General features: G+C 42.7%; 1 protein-coding gene across 1 annotated transcript in view; it reads right to left on the reverse strand.

Annotated features, from left to right (window-relative positions):
• spata20 (spermatogenesis associated 20) overlaps window positions 1–24,180 on the reverse strand; it is a 49,113-nt gene that overhangs the window by 23,790 nt on the left and 1,143 nt on the right. Inside the window, exons 2-14 of the mRNA XM_075457660.1 lie at window positions 23,980–24,108; window positions 23,836–23,900; window positions 23,438–23,592; window positions 23,189–23,332; window positions 22,824–23,025; window positions 21,338–21,468; window positions 19,545–19,649; window positions 19,060–19,134; window positions 17,038–17,250; window positions 16,626–16,818; window positions 15,820–15,988; window positions 7,641–7,849; window positions 1,999–2,198 (exon numbers count right to left, since the gene is read on the reverse strand). Of these exons, the coding sequence (XP_075313775.1) occupies window positions 1,999–2,198; window positions 7,641–7,849; window positions 15,820–15,988; window positions 16,626–16,818; window positions 17,038–17,250; window positions 19,060–19,134; window positions 19,545–19,649; window positions 21,338–21,468; window positions 22,824–23,025; window positions 23,189–23,332; window positions 23,438–23,592; window positions 23,836–23,900; window positions 23,980–24,108 (1,990 nt within the window). The remainder of the gene's footprint in view (window positions 1–1,998; window positions 2,199–7,640; window positions 7,850–15,819; window positions 15,989–16,625; window positions 16,819–17,037; window positions 17,251–19,059; window positions 19,135–19,544; window positions 19,650–21,337; window positions 21,469–22,823; window positions 23,026–23,188; window positions 23,333–23,437; window positions 23,593–23,835; window positions 23,901–23,979; window positions 24,109–24,180) is intronic.

Genomic DNA, 24,180 nt, shown 5'->3' on the forward strand with positions numbered 1-24,180 from the left:
ATCTAGACCAAGAAAAGTCTTTGGAAGTCTTTGGTTCAGCCATAAAGGCTTATCTTTTTCTTATCTTATTTTTGAGTCTAGTGCACTCAAGCTAAAATAGACGTCTCATACCTTGTAACACTTACCATACATTTAACCATTATTCTAACATAGATTGACAAAAGTTCCAACTTCACCAGAGGATAGTGCTGAATTATTTAACACAGCATAAGAGGAAAGACGTGTTCATTGATGAGTTCTTCCCAGGAGTGGATTTATCAGTAAGTTATGTTAAATGTTAAAGTTCATGAGAGTACAGCTAGAAAAAGACTGAACAAGTATGACTTGGAAGGGCTGCAGAAGAAAGCTTCTTCTCACTGAAAAGAACATGGCAAAATGACTTAATCTGAACAAACCACAAGACTCCTCGAACAATGTTCTGTGGACAGACGAGACCAAAGTGGAGATGTTTGGTCAAAATGCACAGCAGCACGTTTGGAGAAAACCAAACACAGTATATCAGCACAAACATCTCATTCCAGCTGTCAAGCACGGTGATGGAGGGCTGGTGATTTAGGCCCGTTTTGCAGCCACAGGACCTGGACAACCATGAGCCATGAACTCCTCTGTATATCAAAGTATAGAGTATAAATGACAAAAAAAAAAGAAAAGTATCCAAGTGTTGCAATGGTCCAATCAAAGTCCAGACCTCAACCTGAAAGGAATGGTACATGATACGTTACCGTTGGACTCGACACGGCTCGTCTCTGCTTCGTTTTCCATTACAGACGGTATCCCTCACTGTGGCTGTCGCAGCATGTATAAAACTGTGGCAACACAGATGAGACATGCTGCCTTTCTGTGTTTATTGCCCAGATTTGGCAGACGCTTTTATCCAAAGCGACGAACGACTGAGAAGAACAGAAGAGATATTGTGGTGAATGAGTGTGCGACAGGCTTTTGGGTCGGAAGGTTTGACTATCTTTTAAAAGTGATGATAGCGACAACGAGCACAACAGAGCTCAGCTTCAGTCAGCAGCGAAACAGAGATCCACCAGTAAATCTACACTGGCAATTAATAAACATGCTCGTTTATTCGTCAGGCAGCATGCGAGCCATGCACACTAATGAGGTGTCTGAGATTTATGTTTACGCTATTTACGACTTCATGGAATAAGGAAGCGTGTCGGCGTGTGTGCGCGGTTCAAGCCCACAGCTGATGATTCTTTCACACCCATCAACGCTCTGCAGACTTTAAAGGGGATAGCAACCGTTGAGTGGAGTAGATATTTTACTTTTTATGGGTGCAGTCTTTTAAATTTTACATCACAGATCGCGCACACCATGAAGAACTGAGGCAGCTTCAAGGAAAATTGTGCTCCACCTAGCTAAAAGCAGGCAGTCAGTGAGTGTGAAGACAGCAGGCTCTGGTTAAGTTGGAGCACATGTTGCCATTCTGACAGTTTAAGGGAAAGAGTGTATCAATATATGCACATTAACAACACTGATAGTGGAATTGGTTGTAGTTTAGGCGCATTTAAAGCTAAATGATTGTTGTGGAAAATGAACCAGAACACACTGTCAACCAAAACATTCTTGTGGTCGTGCTGTAGCCCGCTGATGCACTTTCATTCATCTGTGACATGCAGATGTTCTTTGTGTAAACAGCTTTTCCTTCAGCTCTTTGTTCTGCTGCTTCGCATTGTTTTGTTCAGTTTTTGTTCATCAGTAAAAGCTCCATCGATCACGCTCACACCATTTGTCATGTAAGCAGAAACAACTTTCAGGGGGCGGACAATGAAAACGAGTTCCGGCAAACACCCGAATAAACACGCCCACTAACCATGCTGAGCTGGCTCTCAGGGCTCATGACAGAAAAGTGAACAATCTACGTCCCCCTCCTCTGTCAGCTTGAACAGCAACCCACACGGAGGTATCGTCTCCACATAAAAAGCTAGTTAAAACCAAGAAATAACTTCAAAAAGCTGGGTATCCATCGATTAATGAGGGTTCATTTACCTGTTTAAGTGTGTAGTGCTGAGCCATAAGAGCTCGGACCATATCAGGCAGGGCGATGGGAACCCTGGTCAGGCGGTTGGAGAACGCTGCCAGCAGCTGTTGGGACTTCTGGAGCCACTCCTTTCTTCCGGTATATTGGGACAGACGCAGAAGATTGGAGGCTGACACTGAGTTGGCACTGGGCTCCGCTCCATCCTGATCTGAAACACACAGATACACAACAGGCTTGAATTGGTGTGGGCTGAAATATATTTCACAATAGCAGCAACCGGTAGTGCAGGCTTCTATTGTGCATCCAAACAGACTGAGTCACTGGGTGGTATATTCAACATCTGGTTGTCAACAGATACTTTATTACATTAGTTCATATATTTGACCAGAGATGAGAGACCTTATTCTTTTCTTTTTCTTTTAGGGTCACTAAACACACTTAAACTCCCGACAACTGTTGTTTTACATCAGCATCGACAAACGAATTCAATGTTATAAGCACAAGAAAAAATTGGCACATCAATAAAGCGTTATTAGCATTAGCAAATGACTTTATCAATAATGTCATTGATTGTGTGAATGCAGCATGTATTTTCCTTCCATGAATAAAACAACTGAAAGTCAGCCACAGTAGCATGTTCCGGGGCAGTCCTGTCATGCTGCGTTCAAAGTCAACACAGAACCTTTGGTATTATCCGCTTGTTTCAAGGTTTTGACATCTTTCCATTTTAGATGTCTCAGCATTACTTCCGCAGTGCCACACGAAGTGTAATGACGATCGTCTCGTAACAAATAGAAGACATTTATTTTGTTTAAACTGTGATTAGTCAGAGAAAAAGTCATTGTGCACTTTGTAGAACCGTTGAGAGCTTTCGGTAAAAAACACATTTCATTTTAAATCCTTTTTACATGGTTGGATTTGATCTTAAGCACCTTTTACAAGATGTGGAGCGTGAAACTGAAGACCAAGTGGTTATCACGATTTAACAAAAAACACAAAACCATTTTGTTTGCCCCGACACCGGCGACACGAGGAGGTCCAGCAGGGAACTGGTACCTCATGTCAGGGGTGTATAAGAGCCCTTAGCAGTACTCACTCCAAATGGAGTTTTTCCTCCTTTTTTGATTAACTTTATTCATGTTCTTCTGAAAATCGCATCTACTGCTCTTCTACTGTTTCACTAGCTTTGGATCATCTTGACGTGGGAGGAAGACAACAGCTAAAAAGTGTCAGTCTGCAGACGGTTTCAGTGCTCCTCCTCATTCTGCTTACACTTACAAGTCAAAAGTTTATTGTGGCAGTCATGAAATAACAATAATAAACTAAGTTCCACGTGAATAAAAGGGAAAGGGCTGAAGAGGGCTGACGGTGATTAATCATTATCATTTTACTGATCACAAATGGGGTCTTCTGTATCACAACAGAGCAGTGAAGTGGAAATTGGACAATTATACTTAACTGGGGGAAATTAATTGTGATATTAGTCATTACCAGTCACTGAAAATTAGAAATGATCGTCGTGAAATCAAGCGTGAAGTCGTTTGGATGAGCGAGTTGGTCGATGATTCTGAGAGCTGCAGGAATCGGTCTGATCTGAACAAGCAGGTTGTAACTGGTGTGTGTGTGTGTGTGTGTGTGTGTGTGTGTGTGTGTGCGCTGTGCTGGAACAGAAGGGTGACCTCATGACTTAGCTCTGTTAAGTGACTGGTCCTTATCTTTAATCAGTGTCCACTGAGAGCCTGTAGGTGATCTTCTCATAACCTCTGACCGCTCCATACGACTGCTTCTTAGCAACGCCGTGACGCCTTGCGTTTCTGAAGGGGTGTGTGTGAGCAAGACCAAGCTTTAGGGCCGGCAGCTGACACACACATGATTTCAAGTCTAATTGCCATTATTGGTTAAAAGAAAACAACTAAACAGCAACAGTAACCCAACAAGGCCATACAAACTCTACTGTCGATTTCTACGATGAGCATAAATTCATTGCAGAGCAACACGTGAACACAAACACGCATGCCTGTAATGCAGAAGTAATTTGATTCTGTCATGCATTATGTTTCAACTGTTCCCGAGTCCCGAGGCGAGGACGTTTCAGCGTACACACAAGTACACGTGCACACAGATTCATGGGACGGTCTGTCACTTTCCAAATGTCACGTTTTCCAACCTCCTAAAGAGCTCCATAGAAGGAGGTCACACACGCACACAAACACACACACACGGCAGTGTGAGGAATTCTGCCAACGTGCTGGATCCATGCAGTCAAACGTAAAGGACACACACCTGCTGCACAAAAACACACTCACGCTTTTATCAGATATAAAAACACAGGTAATCAAGAGGAGGGAGAAAAAAAAAAAAACACCAGCACACAAACAGGGGCTTTGAGATGCAGAATGGCAGCGTGGGGGTATTCTGTCTCGCAGTGACGGGCTGCGCTGCTGGGATTGGCGTCCACACTACAGTGGCTGTAGCATCACTAATGGGCTTCAGCCACACGCAGCACAGACGCCATAATGGCGCCGTCAATCCTCCAAGACGAGTAAGCTCTCGTGTGTCACCTCTGATAAACACGCAAGGATGCGCAGGGACTCCCGCAAACACACACACACACACCTACACACACACACACACACATACGCGGCCATCATATCTGACAGCATTCAGAGCAATAATAACTATTAGCTTTGACCCATCAGTGGAATGTCGCTCCTGCCTTTTTTTAGGTTAAATGGCAACACATGAAAACTGGCCTACAGCAAGTTCAAGATGGCCACTGCCAACCTGAGCGCGCACAAAACCTGTTTTTATACAAACCAAAACATCCAACAGGAAAATGAAGAAAACAGAAAACATGAGGTGGTTTTGGATGGAGCAAAGACCTGCCCCACTGAGGGAAAACTAATGTACAGCAAAGAAAACATTCAGCTGAGAGGAGCTGGCAAAGGACGTAAATTCAAACAGGGAGAAGGAAGCGGTTAAAAAAAGATGGTCCGGGCAAGACGGAGCAGCCTGAGAACAAAGACTAGAAATAGGTAATTAGATCTGTTCCAACTGATCAAAGGTAAATGTGTGCATGTCTACAAGGTGTTAGCCCCACCAGCAGATGTCAGTTAGAGAGGTGCGCTGGCAGCTGAAGACAAGCTGGAGTGCAAATCAGGGTCAGACCCATTTATATCTAAACCTCATTAGTTCTTATAGGCACTGACTTACAATATCAAAATTAATACCTAATAAAATGTGCTTTTCTTCAGGATTTCAAAATTAATTTTCTTTTACATTAAACATTGCACAAACATGCATTTCTATGTTTATATGTGGGTATGTGATAAGCTAAATTCGGCTAAGAACTAAAATAATATTGGCATATATAACAGTGGAAATTAAAACAGTGTCTTCAGGGAGGTTGTCTAAAAAAAAAAAAAAAAAAGGGAATCGAATCGTTTCAGGTCAGGATCAGTAGGGATTACCCAGCCCTAGGCGTTACCAATGTTGTAAGGATTATTCAACATGAATCAGAAGCTGGCTTTTACATTAAAGTTGCGATTACACTGGTGTCAAACCCCTAGATCGACTACAGTGAGTCAGAAACCAGTGATGGCCCAGTTCAACCATTAAAATCTGGCTGAACGGGGTTCAAAGCACTGTATCGGTGGGTGCACACATCGCTAAACCGATACACATCAGCTCAATATCATTTCAGCCTGCCCGCCCACCGGACACCCACTCGAATGTCTGAGGAACAAGGTCAACACGGTATACAACTAGGGCTGAACGATATATCGTTATCGTATCAATATCTAGATATGAACATTGAAGATATTAATATCGCAAATTCAACGATATCAACGATATAAATTTTCCCCGCATGTGCAGCTCAGGCAGTCGAAAACATCATTTTTACGCTTGCCCTTATGTACAGCTGAAGCCAGCCAATGACAAACATCCGAGGGAGGGAGGGAGGAAGACAGAGACACACACACTACATTCACAGCAGGGAAATTAAAAAGAGAAACATGAGTGCGGAAGATAAGGCCGGTGCAGAATCTGCGCATTCGACGGATTTAGTCAAAAAAAGTCATTCAGATTCAGAAAAGAGGATGTGAACCAGAGCGAGGTGTTGTGCAGGTCGTGCTTGGCAAAAAATGCGACGAGGTAAGGCAGGACAACAAACATGTTCCACCACCTGAAACAACACCACCGCTGCATGAAGAGTGTAGCGGCGGAGAGAAACGGCAGAGAAGTGAAGCCCAAGCAAAGTTTGATTGCTGATGGGTTCAGTAGCGTTACGCCATATGAGTCGACGTCCACCAGGCACAAAGACATTACAGATGCTGTAACACACCACATTGCAAAAGACATGGTACCCGTGTACACTGTCTCAAAAGAGGGCTTTCAGAAAATGGTTCGGACGCTGGACAAACGTTACAAAATACCATCCCGAACATATTTTAATCAAGTGGCCATTCCAAAAATCTATAACGAATGTAAAATGAATGTTGAATCCGAGCTCCGTGAAATTGAACATTTTGCCACAACCACGGACGTGTGGTTGAGCCGGATGACTGAACCTTACATCAAGTTTAACGGTCCATTTTATAACAACAAACTTCGAACTCAAGACCCGATGTCTGCAGACGTCCTTCTTTTGTATTATGTTTTTTGTTTTTCAGGAAAATGCTTAGTTTTAACTGAACCCATAGTCATATCGTATCGATATCGAGATATCTGGCATGAATATCGAGATATGAAATTTTGTCCATATCGTTCAGCCCTATATACAACGCACCATCACATTCAATGTCTGGAAATCTTTTGGATTTCATAATAAAGGAACACTGGACAAAAGTCTCGAGAGCAACGACTGGGTACCACGGCAACATGACAGATTTGAACTGTCATCTGGTGAGAGGTGACGGTGAATCACCGGATGTTAGAACGAGCACCGACACAACATGAGATCAACAGTTTATGCAACCACAACTTGGGTGGGTTCAACTGTAATCACACCATATTCAGTCTGATTTATTGTTAAAGATTTAGATTCTTTCATTGTGGTTGAGAGCGACTGCTTTGGTGACATGCTCCTGTACAAACAGTGAGATGGAGACATTTTTGACAGGTCTGACAATCAGAGTAGCTCAGGAATCAGAGCGTCTGTCTTTAAGCACTTTCATGGTGGAAGAGGCTGGGCTTAAATGAGGGAGGGTTGCACTGTTCTGAGGGTAGATGGAGAGAGGTCAATGTTGCTCTACTCACAACTTCTATCCTCTATCTATCAACCCGTCCATCTAGCCTCGCTCCCTCTTCTCTTGAGGTTTAACTGTGGCAGCGGAGTGAAACTGGCAGGATTATTGAAGCCGAAATTTCCTTGTTAAGTTCTGCTTTAATCGATGAGGTGAAGAATAAGGAAGGCAGGGGAGAAAAAGATTGATGATGGAAGAACTGATGAGAAAGTTAGTGACTACATCCATCCATTAATGCCTCTTTAGTTATAGAACATTACAGTAATCCATTCATGCATCTACTGTGGGGAAAGGTAACTGTCTGCGGCACCCGAAGGCCTCACATCCTGTATTCATTCATCGGTTTACTTGTTTAAGATCCGCGTCTGATGACCTAACGACACATCGCGGCGTCCGTCACTCACCCTCTTTCAGCTGCAGCAGAACGGCGCTGTCGCTGGGGTCACTGCAGAAGTAGCCTCCGCCCTGATCGTCCCACAGCAGCGCGTCCTGCCTGAGCTGCAGCTCCTCGGCCCACTGCAGCCACTCCGCCTGCAGCGTGGCCTCGTACAGGTCCAGCAAGCCGCCAGTGATGAAGGCATAGTCGGCCAGGAAGCCAGAGATGGGCGGAGATCTGGAGAACACAGAGGGGAAATGAAAATCTAGAGAAGTGGCAGAAGAGCAGGAATGAGAGCATTTCTCATGAAGAATTTATAGACGGGGCAGTGTGGGAAGAACTGAGATGAATAAATGCTGGTGAACTAGTTCCGCATCTTGTTTCTTTCCCCTTCATCTTTTCGACAGAGAATGCTTATTCCGCCTGAAGAGGGTAAAGCCTCGACTTCTGTCCAGGGCAGAATAGAAATTCAGAAGAAGAGATTTTAAAGATAAGACGACAAAGAGCCTGAAGGCTTTATGTGGAACAGTACAGGGTTAGAATTCACCACACAGAACAGGGCGAGTGTAATCTCTCCATAAAGCGTTTTCATCCCCTGTGAAATTATGTCATTTCTCTGTAGCAAAGGCAAATACATTCCCTTGTGCTCTTCTTTTTTTTTCTTTTAATTGCCTCTCATTCTTTCCAACTTTGAAATCCTCTCCACACATGGAGGTGTTTGTCTACATCAATCCTGGTCACTGTCCAAATCCCTTCTCCACCACTGATGTTGAAAGTTATTTTATCGTCCATGGCATGCCCTTCCCGGTGTGGGGATTGAGGCACAAAACTCTGGCCATGACAACAACTTTCTTTAATATGCCACCTTATTCCATGCAGCACTGCTCTCCCCTTTCAAATTCTCACAATTGGCACGCCGCCTGAGTGAGTGCAGGGAGACAGACAGTGACAGGAAGCCAGATAGCGCTGTGTCAGGAGAGGCTGATGGCTGGTGGTCAAGAGGCTGAAAACAGGAGAGGGCTTTGGGGGAGATGAAGTGCATGACTTTGAGAGGTCACTAAGAGGTGAGGAGTCATATCTCAGCCTATCTTCCCCAGACAGACAAGAGAGAGGGTGGCACATAAGTCAAAAGGAGACAGAGAGCACTTTTAGACTGGACACGACAGGCTTGGCTTAATGTCCCTTTCCAAATCTTAAACAGATCTTTCTGAGCTAGAAAAACACATCAAACTTAAACACGTGTGAACGATCCCCCCCGAGGCTCCAGTGTTCACTGTAATAAAAAAACAAACCTGTAAGTTCAAAGCTGGTTCTTGAACTTTAGTAGTTTGGCAAAAGTCAAATGCTGAAGGTTGGCGAGGTCTTTGTTCAGGTGGAAATTTCAGATTTCTGTTCATTCTCTTTGAAGGCACCTATGGCTAAAGTTGGGAACTGCAGGTGTTTCTAAGCGGCACTAATAAAATGAGAAGAAACAAATCCGCCGCTTTACCTCGTCTCTGAATTATATCACACTTCATAAAGGCTATACCTGTAATAAGTAGGCAAGTAAAGCATCCTCACCACCTTCAGGTCACTGACATTGATATTGCAACTGTAGTTAAAAGAGAAAAGTTCTTCCCCCAGAAAAAAAAAAGACTCAAAGCTCACAGTTTTTACAAAGTGTTTCGAGCAACAAACTTAATCAGACTCTTTTTTTATGCTGTGCTGCTAAACACGCACTAGTTGAAGAAAACCAGACAGGACAAGTCAGCTAAAACCAAACCGAGCAAAAGCCCAAAGCCAGCTGTGCTCGATTAAGTGGGATGTAGTGAAAAAAACTGTGATCTGGGGCACTTTAATTTGAGCTTTGTTTGAATAACAGTGTGAAGTGATTCGGAAAATTTGGATCAACAGACACAATTATGGTGAACCGTCCCCAGTTTTAATCTAATGCAGCCGTTAGTGCAGAGGATTAGATGGTACCAGAGGTGGTGTGAGGATGACCAAAGAAACAAGGGAAGTACTGGCAGCATTGCATGACTGCTGCTACGATCCCAAATGTCCCCGGTTTGCATGTCAAAGTATCTTTGAACAAGATACTGAACCACACACTGCCACCAAAGGCGTTCCTTACGTGTAAATCGCTTCAGATAAAAGAGTCTACTAAAATGAATGCGACCCTTTGGACTCTATAAACTTTATTCAGGTCCCAACTGATAACACCCATCTTTTAAAACTAAAGAATGCCCTCTTCTGTCCTACAAGTCGTCTGGCTGAGAGGTGACTCCAGCAAAGGGGTGACAGCCTGAGATGAGACCTCAAGAGGACCTCACTAACAGACATGCACAAAAACATAAAACTCAACAGTCTTTTCCTTCACACCTTCAATGGTGCGTGTTAAATGAGTAATTTCCCTAAAAGCAAAGTTAAAACACCTACCAGTCTACCATATCATAGCACGAGTAGACCGTTTTAGAATAATAGCCTCATAATGGCTCTTGGCTACATTACCACACCACTTCACTTCCCCCTGAATAAGCCTCAGAGCTCCAAACTAAGTGGGGCAGTTTAGTTCATGCAGACACAGTGAGCCTCGTGGCTTTTTACAACACTGACCTTTATGTTCGAGACTAATTTAAAATGCTTCTCTGTGCGACTGCATATAAGATCCAAGCAATGCCGTTTGTAGTAAAACAAGAAATACTGTAACATTATGATGTCATGCAGAAAAATAAAAGGAGACATAAGTGAAAGAAATATGGAGAGAAGGGACGCCCGGAGAGATTTCCACGTTCAAATCATGAATCACACGACGCAGCTCGTGTTTGTTGTCCTGTAATAATGTTGATACCCTTGGAATCCATTTCACATGCCCATATTTCACATCTTATTGCTTTGTGCACCAGCTCGTGAACACCTAATCCTTTATTTTCTTCTTTCTGAGACTGTATCGCTGTTCTCAAACCACCCACCGCATCTTCTAAAAGACCACAGGATGCACCGTTACGCCTGACTCATAACTCTGTTAAAACAGTGCATGGAAGGCAGGGCGGGAGAACCAAGGAGCAAGCTTACGACACTGTTACAACACAGTGTGAGTTCAGGATTAGGCGTCAGGTCTGCTTAGTGTTCGGCTCCAAGAATAAAACGGAGCTTTTTGCCTTCTCACGTGCGGCTTACGGTTAGATTGTTTTTCCCTCCCCCTCGCCTCAGAGTACGAGTTTTTATAGTTCACGACATATTTCTTTCAACTAAAAGAGTGAGAAAAATTCCACAGGGTGTCAAAATGTTCAAAAAGAAACAAGACTTTGTGGAATCTGCCCGCGTAAATTTGCTAAAGCTAAACCAAGCCCGTTCACACAGCTGCACTGGTTTGTCAACTGAGTGAGCAGGAATCCCCATAATGCGGTTTACATCAGCAAGGAGAGCGTTACTTTTTCATGGGATGACGTGGGAAACCCCTCCACCTAATAAATAAGACATCCCTATTGCACTTTTAAGCTTCAAATCTCGAGCGCCACATCATCTTACTTCATGCCGACATTATCCAGGAATTTCCCAAAGCTTCCGTACTTTGCAGACACAAGGTCGACGCATTAATGCATCGATCGGTGCGATGGGGTTCAGTTGAATTGTTTGGGGGTTATTTGTTCTCTTTTGCTTCGGAAAGTTCCTAATGGAGTGAAATGGCCCGCAGAGCTGGTGTAATTCTCTGAAAGCCAAGGAAAGGAGCATCGGCCCGTACTTTCTTTATCACTGGAGCGTTTGAATTCTTCATGAAAGAAAGGAGATAATTCACCCAAAAAAAAGTGGGATTCTTCTTGGTTCTTCTGTGGTTGGGAGAATTTCACCTCCCATTGTTTCTGAAACCCGTGACATTTTTCAACAAAATCAAGAAAACGCGCTTCGGAAAAGATGATGGAAGGTGCTTCATTTCCCCTTCTGAAAAGTCACAAAGCACCCAGAGTTTCATTTTACTAAAAGTAAACTGAAAGCATTTGTGTGACTTGCTGTCAGTTTGACAACAGACTTGTGCTTTGAAAGTGGTGTTATTTTGTCTAAATTGTTCATGCAAATTGATACAAATATGTGTTTGGTCGCATTTCTTTGTGCGGAACAGGTTTATCGTGATTTGTTTACTTAAAACGATGATTTTAGACCAGATTTGATTCAACTATGAGTTCTACCAGTCCTTTTGTTCTTTTCTCTGGCTGTTTTATTAAGGCCCCGTGGTGCACTGATACTGAAATATTTTCTTCTCATCTGAAACACACTGTTATTTCACAAGCTTTAGTAATCTTATCACCAAAGAATGAACAAATGTTGGGGTAATTTCATACAAAAACTTCAGAGCAATAATATATTGTGCAGCCCTTGTTTCAGACTGCTTTAATCACTCGCTTAATTACATAGTTAATCTCAATTAATTGCATGTCAATTTAATTTTGTAATTGGCTAAACATCTCTCTCAGATAGAAAATGTTTAAATGCAGACATGCTCCATACAGATGTGCAACTACAAGCTGAGCCCATGTCTTTAATGTGGAGGCATTGTGGGTAATGTGCATCATGACTACGTTGTGGTGAACAGTCGGATGCAGAAGTGATTACATATGAGCAGCCAGTTTGTGCCTTAGACGGCCAATATTCTAACACGTCTGTTGTCTAAACGTCGTTCCCGGCGTTCAGTGTCTCGGGAGCGGAAATAAAGACGCAGTTGATGCAAAGTTAATATGTCGATCTGTCCTTTCTCTGGTGTAAAGTTGGAACTGTGAAGCTACTGCTACGTGCTGGAGGGTTGATGGATTGTTGTTTTTCGGCGCCGAGTGCGATCTGTCACGCATCGTCGAGGCTAACGCTGTTTGAGTTACACGTGTGCTTGGCTGGATGCACGTCTGTGATAAATGAATATTATTCCGAGTGTTCAGAGCGACGTCATTCTGCTTTGTTTTGCCGCAGTGGTGCATTTCCACCGTTGCCTGGAACGGACCGTTAATCTGGAATCGAGTAGACTCGTTGACATCAACACCAGAAAAGTGAGACCGCCTTAACATGTTAACTCCGACATCTAATATCAGCCGAAACGATTGGGCAGATACAACAATGTCAGAGTGTATTTACTGCCTACATGTCTGAATGAGCATTAGTTAAGATTCAGTTCTTGTGGCTGACAGCAAACGGATTTTAACTGGCATGTTTCAAAATCCTGGAACAATAGCAGTGACAGTGGTGATGAATCATTAATGCCTTTGCTTTCAGAGTTGTTTTGCTTTTTTCTTCTTACTTACAGTAAATTTTGAGCCACCCTTCATTTCTTTGTATTTTGCTTCCAGGAAGACAGACCTTCTTGTACTATTTTAAAGTGGTCTTGAGCAATAAATGCATCATTCAATTATTTTAAAACAAAAAAAAAACAAAAATAAAAAAAGGTACCTAACTCAAGGGATGAACTAGTGCTGTGTCTAACGATATTAATCGGTATCTTTAGGCACTTTGTTACTAGCAGCCCGTTGCAAATACACGTCATTTGTTCCCATTTCTTTGGTTGCATGAACAAAAATGCCATAGATGACACAGTTTGACAGACATAAAATGGTATTTTTGCACCAACGAGGGGATTCCTAAAGAGCTATTAGCTGAAAACTTAGCATATCTCAGCATGGTGTGCAGTGAAGAAACGGGTGAAAAGACAAAGTAAGAAGTGCCAGGGCGAACAAAAAATTAATAAAAAATACATCTACAGCAGAGACATGGTGCAAGACCTGAGAGATGCATCTTTACCATCAGCTGATCCATCTACTGTTCACTGACGCCTCATCAGAAATGGTCTCCATGGAAAGGTGGCTGTCAAGAAGCCATTATTAAGGAAGGGAAACAGGGAGAAAAGGCTGAGGTATGCCAAATGACACAAGAAGTCACTGAAAATCAGTGGAAACAGGTCTTATGGAGGGATGAATCCTCCCCAGAGCCCGGACCTCAACATTATTGAAGCAGTGTGGGATCATGTTGACCGAGAACGGAACAAAAGGCAGCCAACATCCAAAGAAGAGCTTTGGGATGTCCTTCAAGGAGCCCGGAGAAAGATGTACAGAAATAAGAATTCCTTGACAAGTAATCACGGCTAAATGTAGTTAAAAAAAAAGGCTGCCTGTGACAAAAGACGTTGTCAAGTCAATTAGAAGTGAGTTGACCTTTTTGGAGACACTACTTTCCACTCCGGTAGTGTTACCTGAAGACAGTAGGAAGACACTGAATCATCCAGTGCCAAGCAAGAGCCACAGAAAGTCTCCGACATCAGCTCATAACCTCTCCAAAGCCTATTAACCCAGTTAGTTCCTACACCTACCATTCCTGCTGGTAAATTACCTCATGTGTCAAGCATGAGAATGTGACCCACGTATGGAAACTAAACCTGAACAAAAGAGCCTTGGTAAGCATTTTCAGTGTTGACACCACCCTGAACTGAACAATAACGAATGAGCCCAGAGTTGTGGAACAAGGCCAGGGTGCTTTAGGCACAGACTGTGCAGTTGCTCACGTGTGTCTTTAAACTTCTATGCATTTCATCATGATGTGGTGGGACTCCTGGCACATTTTTCTGCTGATATGGTAGTATTTCACACTCATTCACAGTAACTAGGGCACAGGGCCAGCCAACAGAACGAGGACAGTGGAGCTGTAGTGTTAAATCAACAAGAAACACTGTATTTGTGTTTGTGTTATGAGACTTTGAAAACAACCTCATCTACTGACTCAGTGATGACACTTCCACAACTTTTGGAGTAACCTTACAACTTAGGTGAAAGGGGAAAAAAAAGGTGTATGAACCATTTTTGGAATAATCAGGTCAACTCACCCAGCCCTCCCAGTTCATGTTAACTTAGAAAAAGCTCAGACTCTTTGACCCATTCCTATTCCAGGATACCTTGCCTAAAATGCCTATCCACGGCATATCCAAAGTAAACTGAGAGCTCCAATAAAACTGAAGCGAAATCCCTCTGCCAAGAATATTCACATCCATCAAGAAGGAATGCGTAAAGACGAGGCACAGCTGCCAGTGACAACAATCTGAAGGAAGACAGCGAAAACCAGAAAAATGACGAAAAATATCGCTTTCTCCACTTGTTTAATGGTTGCTTTCATTGTCTCTGGCTTTGATTGTACCCGCTGTGCTTTTAGTATTCTAAAATATTTTGCATCAGTAGAATCTCCCTTATTTTTTCCACATTTCTTTTCTGTCACCAGCCGGAAATGTGTCTCTAGGGTCACTGCAAAAGTCTGAGGAGTCCTGGTCAAAACTATTTTGAGAGTCGAGCAGTGGATGTACTGATCTCCAAATATTTCTAACCTCCGACCTCACAATGCTGGCTGGGGTAAGAGGCTCCTCCCAAAGTGAAAACCTTCTCTGCACAATCAGCCAAATCTATCTTTTAAACAGTAAGACAGGTTTTTTTTTTTTCCAGCTATAACAGAATAGGAGAGGAATCCCGTTTTGCACAGACTCTGCTGCGAGAGTGACAAAAATAAGCAACTTGTCCTAGGAAAACGAGTCCGGAGCTGGGTTCCTAAAAAAGAAGGCTCAAAGTCGCTCATAAAGGGGCGGTCTGTGGCGTAGTGGGTACGGCAGACGCTGTACAAAGGCTATAGTCCTCGCTGCAGCTGGCCCCGGTTCGAATCTCGCATCGGACGGCCCTTTGCTGCGTGTTATTCCCCCTCTCTCTGCCCCCTGCTTCCTGTCTCTCTACACTGTCCTATATAATAAAGGCATAAAAAGCCCCAAAAAATAATAAAAGACATTTTTTAAAAAGTCTCAGTCACAGTCTGGACTTACATGCATGCAAATGTAGCCGATGAGGCTATAATGCTAATATCTGCACCACTATTCCACCCAGAAAGATTTACTATATTTCATAAATGAGGATGTACAGAAACCGAAACTGGGTTTGAGTCTCGGCTCGGGCCCTTTCCTCCCCTAACCATGCGCCCCTTCCTGTCAGGTAACTTTTTTTACATAAAGTTTACTTTCATCTAAAAAATAAATGCATTTAACCACGCTCTCTGATACTCAAATTTAAAAGCAAAACAAAAAAAATCCAAATCATCCTTTGACACCCAACTCACTGCCATAGGATTCTTACTCTGATCCTGATTGGAACATAAAAACATGCCATTTATAAAACTGTAACAACATTGCCACCTTTCATCAACACCCTCTCTCTCTCTCTTACATCTGTTGCACCTCCAACTGGTCTCCGCGGTAACAAGATCGGAGTAAGGTCTGCTGCTCAGCATCCCACAGGTGCTCCCTTAGGAAGCCGGCTGCCTGCACCGCTCTCTCCAGCAGGGCCTCGTCCTCCAGCACAGCTCCAACGCGAGCGTAGGCCGACAGCATCAGGCCTGACGGGGAGAAAGCAGTGGAGGTGACGCTTGTTGCGGTGATTAGGTTTTAAAAAAAAAAAAAAAAAGAAGAAGAAAAAAGTTACAATTCTTAAAACATCACAGCTCTTTCTGCCAAGGTGGCGACGCGCGGCCGTGCCACAGAACCAGCCTAGTTATTTTTCCCTCTCTTTGAAGTTTCCATGTTCGCGCTCATTCCTTCCCTCGTCCCTCTCTACATCCATCCCTGCGCTCCTCTTTCATGTAGTGTATCAAAGGCACTGGTGCACAGCCTGGTCTTCAAAGTGTTGCAGCAGAGGATAGGTGATTAACGGGGGGGTTTGTTTATTAGAGGGGAGAAAGAGGCTCGGGTTTAATTGGAAGGTTCTTGGGATCGCAGAGCCTCATTTACCTCACTGACACACCGTCTCGAGACGTCAGCTGTTGAGTCAAACTTGTGGGTGCGTATACGTGTGTGACTTATGTGTGTGCTCTAGTAATTACTAAGATCTGAGACAATGTACTCGACAAACGATGTTTAGGAGCGTCAGATTTGGCCTCGGATAAATGCAGAATGACAATTATCTAAATTAATCTCGGCATATTTCGAAAGTGAGCCAAACGAAGAGCTAAGAAGGGAAATGTATCGAAACTTTACCGTTCCAGGAGGCCAACATCTTGGTGTCCAGGTGTGGGCGTGGTCGAATCCTCCTCACTTCTGCCAGTTTGGCTCTGGCGGAGGCCAGAACTTCGTTGGCTTTCTCAACCGTGATGCCAAAGCGAGCAGCTGTTAGCTCGACCGAGTAACGGACGATCAGCACATTCTGGCCCTGCAGCTCCCCGTGAGGGTCCTGCCAACATTAAATACAGGGAGTAAACCTTTTCTTACTGCGATAGATGTGATTGCAACGCCTCGATGGACACCCTCTAACACCTTGAAAGCTTCTGTCTGAATGAACTAAACAAAACGTCAATCTTTCTTACGGAAATGTTAATCCATCCGAGGCTTTTACCTCCATCTGCAATAAAAGCAAGACTTTTAAAGAGCAACTTTTTTTTTTAAAAAGCACCTGTTCTGGTGCAACGTTGCCTTGCTCCTTGACCCCATAGTGGTGCATGAAGATGTCCGCCTGTGTGGCAGCTGCAGTGGCGCCCTCCACCATGTCTGGCAAGAGCTCCCGGACTTCTGAGGCCGTCCAGACGCAGAAGGCTCCTTCCCGCTTTTCTTCCCCCCCTGATGCTGGGGCAGAGTCTGCATCCTCTGCACTGTAGAAGCCTCCAGACTGCAGAGAAAAGTGAGAAAAGAAAGTAGGATATCACCACGGGATACTCCTCATCCTTCAGATTCTACTGTAAGCATCCTGCTGTGAAAACATCACACACAGGGACAATGGGCTCCAGTTGAAGAAAATACCAGAATTATTGAGGAAGCTGTATGAAATTCAGCAAAGACGTAAAACCTGGAGAGGTCGTGTATTTTGCTTTTAAACTCCCATCAATCTCCACGAATAAAGGCAAACATTTACTTAAGATAATCAGCATGACACTTGGCTGGGAGGAAGACAGGGTGACAAGCTTATCAGATAAGGAATAAAACACTGCACTGTGTTAGCTTTTTATCTCTTGGCTAATACCTGGCTTATTGTTGGCAACTAAACTGGACACACAAAAGCAAACTCTTTAATTAGTTTCTATTTCTACATAACCATCGGTATGCTCTCTGTTGGCATTCAAAGAGCAGAGTGAACTAAAAAGTTCCATCTGTGGTAATTAACTGATTGAACTCTGATCCTCTCCCTGACCGAAAGATTGTGGATTTATCAGTCATCTGTTTCCTTACTAGTCTGTATCACATCACTGTATCTGCCACGTCCTCTTTAAGCAGTCCAGTCTTCACATTGAATGGATTAGTAATTGGATATCGCTCATATTGCAGAAGAAAAAGACATCTGACTACCATTTCACTGCAATTCAAAAGCTTAAAAGAATCCCTCCAAACATTTCGGACTAACGGAGCCAAATGAAGCTGTTTTTGATTGAAAACAAACAACATGACGTGATGATAAAAAGGTTTACACAAAGTGCTCTAAGACCTTAATGAAATTGAAACTATTCCTTTGAGAGTGGAACATGAGGAAACTGTTTGGAACTGATCATTCTTTATGAAAACTTAAGTCAGAAAGTAGTCGAGTTTCCGTCATAGTTCCTGATGAGCATTTTGAAACTGTGCAGAAGGAAACACTGGATAAGGATTTCATTAGAGCAGAGCGACACTCTGGAAACGCTTTAAGCGATTATGAGTTGACACGTGGTCTTCCTGGGCTGCATTTCAAGAAAAAGTTCTGACACGTTTCGCTGTCTGACAAAAGAAATGGAGACAATTGGGAATGTTGTATCAATATACACATCCACTTTACTGTTTTCATAAAAAGTACAAAAAGATGTAACTTCGGAGCCCGTCCAGATCGTCTCGGCTTATTTGAGTCTCGTTGAGCGTTTACATACAGGAGTGATTTGGACACCTTCAGCATTACTCGGGTGTTAGTCGGGCTTTGAGAAACCAACCTTTGTACAATTTCAGTCAGACTACCATATTTACAAGCATGTTAAAAGTCTGGTTTGGGTTCAACTATCAATAATTTGCTTTTTTTTTCTTTTTCTGTAGTGTCACGTAAACATGTTAAATGTAACATGAAGCTGTCTCTCAGCACCTGAAAACAACAGTTAACATGTAGAGAACTCAAGGATTCCACCTCTCTGAGGAAAGATCCCACGCACGCACAAAAAAAAAAAAAGTCTCCAGAAAATTACATCTGAGGTGGCCAACCTGTAATTACTTAATTCATCTTAAAGAATAAATCAGTAACCACGAGTGCAGTTTTAATTGTGTTCGCTGTTCTCTGCCATCACCTCATTAATCAAAAGAAACAAAAGGGTGACCTGTGGAGGTGAGCAAAAAAAGGTTTAAAGGCTTTGTGTCAACAAGGTCCCAGCTTTAGCCCTCTAGGATGTGTGAACACAGCGTAGGTACACAAGTGCACACGAGGCAATTACACACAGAGATGGTGGTAACAGCAGAGTAAATGATTCACCTTGTCACTCAGGTCTCTGGAGACGTAGAGCAGTATGTCCTTGGCCACATCTGCATAGAACTGCTCATCTGATACCTGGAGAAGCACAAACACATGGAAGACACCTGCATGAGGGTCATGACTTAACCAGAACATCATTTTAAAGATAGCATCATGCGATTCATTTGCAGGGGCGTTCCCTGCAGCATCCGATAAGAATGCTGGGGCAGCCTCTATGTCTTCATTAAACACAAGCATGTTCCGCATGCGTTTGTGTCCTCATTAGGTTGTTGTTTTTCAGTCTCTGTTTACACGGACGAAAACTGGTTGTACGCAGATTCAACTGGTTTTTGCTGCATCTTAATTCAACGTTGCCCCCTAAACTACTGGAACAGATTAAACATACATTCACTCTGAAACTTCCTGGATGGGTAATATATGAATAGAGATGAGACACATCAAGAACAGCACACACATGCACCCGAGACACACGAGATCACACACACCTGGAAAGCTGTTATGTAGGCCACAGCCAGCTGAGCCTGGTCATACAACATCTTCTCAAAGTGAGGAACATGCCAGGAGGAATCTGTAGAGTAACGATGAAAACCCTGTGAAATGGACACAAACAAAGAGACGTGTATACTCTGATATCAATAATCAGTTAAAATGCTACATAGCTCGGAAAACAGAAGCTTAGCTTATATTGCCCAACTTAGAAATCTGACCTGAACTGAAAGAACAACAGCGTGAAAAATGTAACATGTACCTGTTCCGACATTGTGTTATCGTGCATCCTGGCTAATGCGATTACAAGAGGATCACCAAGGATGCATATTAATTCCAGTTCTGATAAGGGTCGGTGTGTTTGTGACAACAGCTTATATTAACAACAGCAAATAACTCTGACTTTCACTAACACCTCATCTGATAGTCTTTCTTAACTAGTTGGATTTAGTTGTGAAAAATCACCATTATAGGCCCCAAAAACTCCAATACATTCAGTTTTCCATAGGGTAACGCAATAAAAATGTCAGCACTGCATGAGAACAGAGGAAAGAGCATCTTTCATCTGCGTCTTAGGGCTGTTACACACCAAACCAACACCAAGAACAAGTGGGGACGGCCTTCTGCCTGCTTAGTCTCCGCAAGTTGGCAGCAACGGGGGGAAAAAGAATGCTCTTGAACACAAGACCTCAAACTGCCAAATCCAACATACAATGTACACGTGCAACAACAACGTCAGCAAGACAACGTTTGTATAAAATAAGGTCATCACCAGTTCAGTTTTAATCATCTAACATGCTTCTAGCTCAGTTATATTGCTGTTTTAATACGTTTTTACTCAAAAGCCAGTGTCTCAGTTTAAATTAACACATAATATGGATTGTTTTTGTACAAACATTTAAGCTTTATGCACCAAAAACAAAACCCACAGTCACATTAATTACAACAGTTGGGTCACTACGGTGTACAGCCAGTCAGTGATCTCAGTCACTACACAGCCCAACTCAATGGCGATTGAACAGGACATGAGAAAAGCCCTGATGGGGCTGACATAGCCAGCAATGAACTGCACATAAATAAAGAAAAGAGCGACAGACAGTAACAGGCGCTCCACGTGTTCCTGACTGCTGACTGTCGGCTTGGTTTATAACATTTAACTGGTACCTCTGGACTATTTTACATTTAAAAGAAAATAAGAACCCTGATTTAACAATGAAAAGCAGATTTTTTTCACTTTAAGTCGTTAAGGTCTCCCTTTTCATAACTTTAAAAATATCGCGTGATTTTTTTTTCATTTCTTTGTACAGAGAAGTTCAGTAGCTGTTCACTGACAAACAGACCAACTGGTTGTGAGGGGGATTCATCTAGCAAACAAACTCACCCTCTCTTCGCTGTGTGTCGTGCGATTACTTTTTTTACATTCTGATGCCTCACACCACGACCCAAGTGTTTCCTCCCATGACAATCAGCTGATGTGAGCTGCACATAACCTTGTTTTACACTGTTTGTCAATCACATCAAAACCTGTAATTCACTCTCTGGTCAGTCCAACCCTAAGTTGAGTTCGTGGATCTAATATAATTGTTTCTTTTGTTTAGTTTTTAGCTATACATCCAATCTGCTTCTAATCCTTTGCAGTGTCTTGTCAGCTTTTTCAGCTATAACATCAAGGCTCTGGTAAACTAACTGAAAAAAAAGACATCTTGTGTACAGCAAGCCTGCATGACATCAAAAAAAATCTGCAAGTACTAATTTAGCAAAAATTTCAACCATTTACAACTCCAGTATGAACCTGTGCTACGTGGTCATGGATGCCTCCCAGTGCCATCATGCGGAGCGTGTGCATGGCCATCTCAAGAGCCTCGATCCCTTCTGATGTGGTGCGATTCACAGACCAGTAAGACATAAGGAACATAAGATTCACTAGGAAGGCACAGAAAGAGAAAAAATAAGAGAAATTCTGTCAAATGAGGAGAATTCAAATGGTCCATCAGAGCAGAAAAGGTTAGAAGAAGCATTTAGACCAAAAGCATTGCTCGGTTATGGTTCCAGAGAGTTTTATCAAGGAATTAAAACGATTCCTTCAGTGTGCAGATGTCTGCGTTTCCACTGTGGTCCAGAGTCTTGACCACTGTGGTCAGGATTAGATGAATTTGTCAGCTGACACGTGGAAATATGTCTCTCTTTGCTCCTGTATGACTAAGGAATAGATCTGAACTACAGCACTTATCCCAGACACTTTTTTCAAACACTGTTTGTAGACCTAAAATTGCATTTAAAAACAGCAAATGGCGTTTGTAAACTAGTAAACACTGTTTGTAAACCAGTAAGCGCTGTTTGTAAACCAGTAAACGCTGTTTGTAAACCAGTAAACGCTGTTTGTAAAACAGTAAATGCTGTTTGTAAAACAGTAAGCGCTATTTGTAAACCAGGAAGCGCTGTTTGTAAAACAGCAAACGCTGTATGTAAAACAGTAAGTGCTGTTTATAAACAGTAAACACTGTTTATAATCCAGTAAATGCTGTTTGTAAAACAGTAAGCGCTTTTTGTAAACTAGGAAGCGCTGTTTGTAAAACAGCAAACACTGTATGTAAAACAGTAAGCGCTGTTTGTAAAACAGCAAACGCTGTATGTAAAACAGTAAGCGCTGTTCGTAAAACAGCAAACGCTGTATGTAAAACAGTAAGCGCTGTTCGTAAAACAGCAAACACTGTATGTAAAACAGTAAGCGCTGTTTGTAAAACAGCAAACGCTGTATGTAAAACAGTAAGCGCTGTTTGTAAAACAGCAAACGCTGTATGTAAAACAGTAAGCGCTGTTCGTAAAACAGCAAACGCTGTATGTAAAACAGTAAGCGCTGTTTGTAAAACAGCAAATACTGTTTGAAAAACAGTAAATGCTGTTTGTGTTTAAAAAATTGTAAAAACAATTCATGCAGTGCGTTTTACAGATAATTTTTGTCATATTTGAGATTCAACATTAGATGACTGAGACAGTCAGACGGAAATAAGAAGCTGATACTCTGGTACACAACCAATTACAGAAGCTTTTTTTTTTTTTACCAAAAGCCCAACCCAGAAATCACTTTTAGAGGTACAACCTTCCAACAGATGCTGTCTTAAGAGGTTAACTATATCCCCAGTGATTTATTTGCTAGTTCCTGTGTTGGAAATGCAAGGTGTAAGAAAAAGGACCCTTCAAAAAGCCTGATCTTTGAAGAAGGTGTCTTTAGTCAAAAAGCAGCTTGAGTTGACCACTCTTGCTCCTGCTGAGCCTACCTGGTGAGGGGAACTTTGGAGCATCTCTAAAGCCTCCGTACTCCTCCTCATAGGAATGGGCCAACTGCTGGAAGCAGCGGTTAGCAACATCTGGAGCCAATGGAGGGCTTTCTCCTGGATTTGCAGTTATGGCTGTGCCTTTCTTGAGAGCCTCAAGGATCCTGTCACCACTGGACTCCAAAGCAGCACGGTTGTTTTTCCACTGAGGAGTGAAAGACATTCTTCAACACGTTCATATGCATCCAAATCCCTGTCACAGTGCACGTGCATTACGTGTTATATTACTGCTCCTTCTCACCAACATTGCTTAAGTTTGGATATTTTTATCAAAAACTAGAGGCTGTAATAGAGAAAAATATCATTACTTGTTCGATGATTCTGCTGAGGACTGTCTTGAAGCCAGGTCGTCCTCTTTGATCTCTGGGGGGGAAATAAGTGCCTCCAATGAAAGGACGGAGATCGGGAGTTAACCAGACACTCATGGGCCAACCTCCACCTCCACTTGTTGCCTGGAAACATCAGCAAGCAAAAGTAAAAAAATAAGAATAAACTAAGAAAAGCTGAAAGAAGCTTTTGTTGTGAGGACCTTCAAGGAACTACACTTGTAGCCACACCTGTACAAAAGTCATGTAGACCTTGTCCACGTCAGGTCTCTCCTCTCTATCTAGTTTGATGCAGACAAAGTTGTCACTGAGGATTTTACCAATTTCCTCGTCCTCAAAAGACTCCCTCTCCATAACGTGGCACCAATGGCACGTCGAATAGCCCACTGGTGGTCAGATACAGACAGACAGTTTGATAAAACGGATGTTTACCGGTACATCTGCTGATGCAGAAGCACAACTATGGCTAATTCAGAACCTTGTGAGAGTAATTAAAGTCCTGTCATATCAGCACTTTGGGCATGATTTACACTGAGTCGTGTGTTGTTGTTTTTTTTACACTGAAATGAAAAAAAGTGCTAGTATTTAAAGCATGTTAATAACACAGTAGGACTGAAAAGAGTTTCTGCCTGATAAAAAGATGGGTTTGTCTTCATTTTTTGCCTTCTCAAAAGCATCTTGTCCCCATGGATACCTGCAATAGAAACATTATGTTAGACAATGTATTATCAACTCCCATGAAATATATCATACTGTGGTTTTAAGGGAATTACCAGTCAACAGGATTGTGTGCATGTTGTAGCAGGTAGGGTGACTTCTCCTTGGCCAACCTGTTGGTATGTCTGTGTGGAGTGGACGGTGACCCTTCACCCCCTGATGCCATGCTCATAAGGACAGACGGACTAGATGCATGACACAGCATATTCACAAAAATATATTTGCAGTCATTGCTAAATACAAAACTACTGATGAGA

Source organism: Odontesthes bonariensis, chromosome 23 (assembly GCF_027942865.1).
Source record: "Odontesthes bonariensis isolate fOdoBon6 chromosome 23, fOdoBon6.hap1, whole genome shotgun sequence".
NCBI classification, from domain to species: domain Eukaryota; kingdom Metazoa; phylum Chordata; class Actinopteri; order Atheriniformes; family Atherinopsidae; genus Odontesthes; species Odontesthes bonariensis.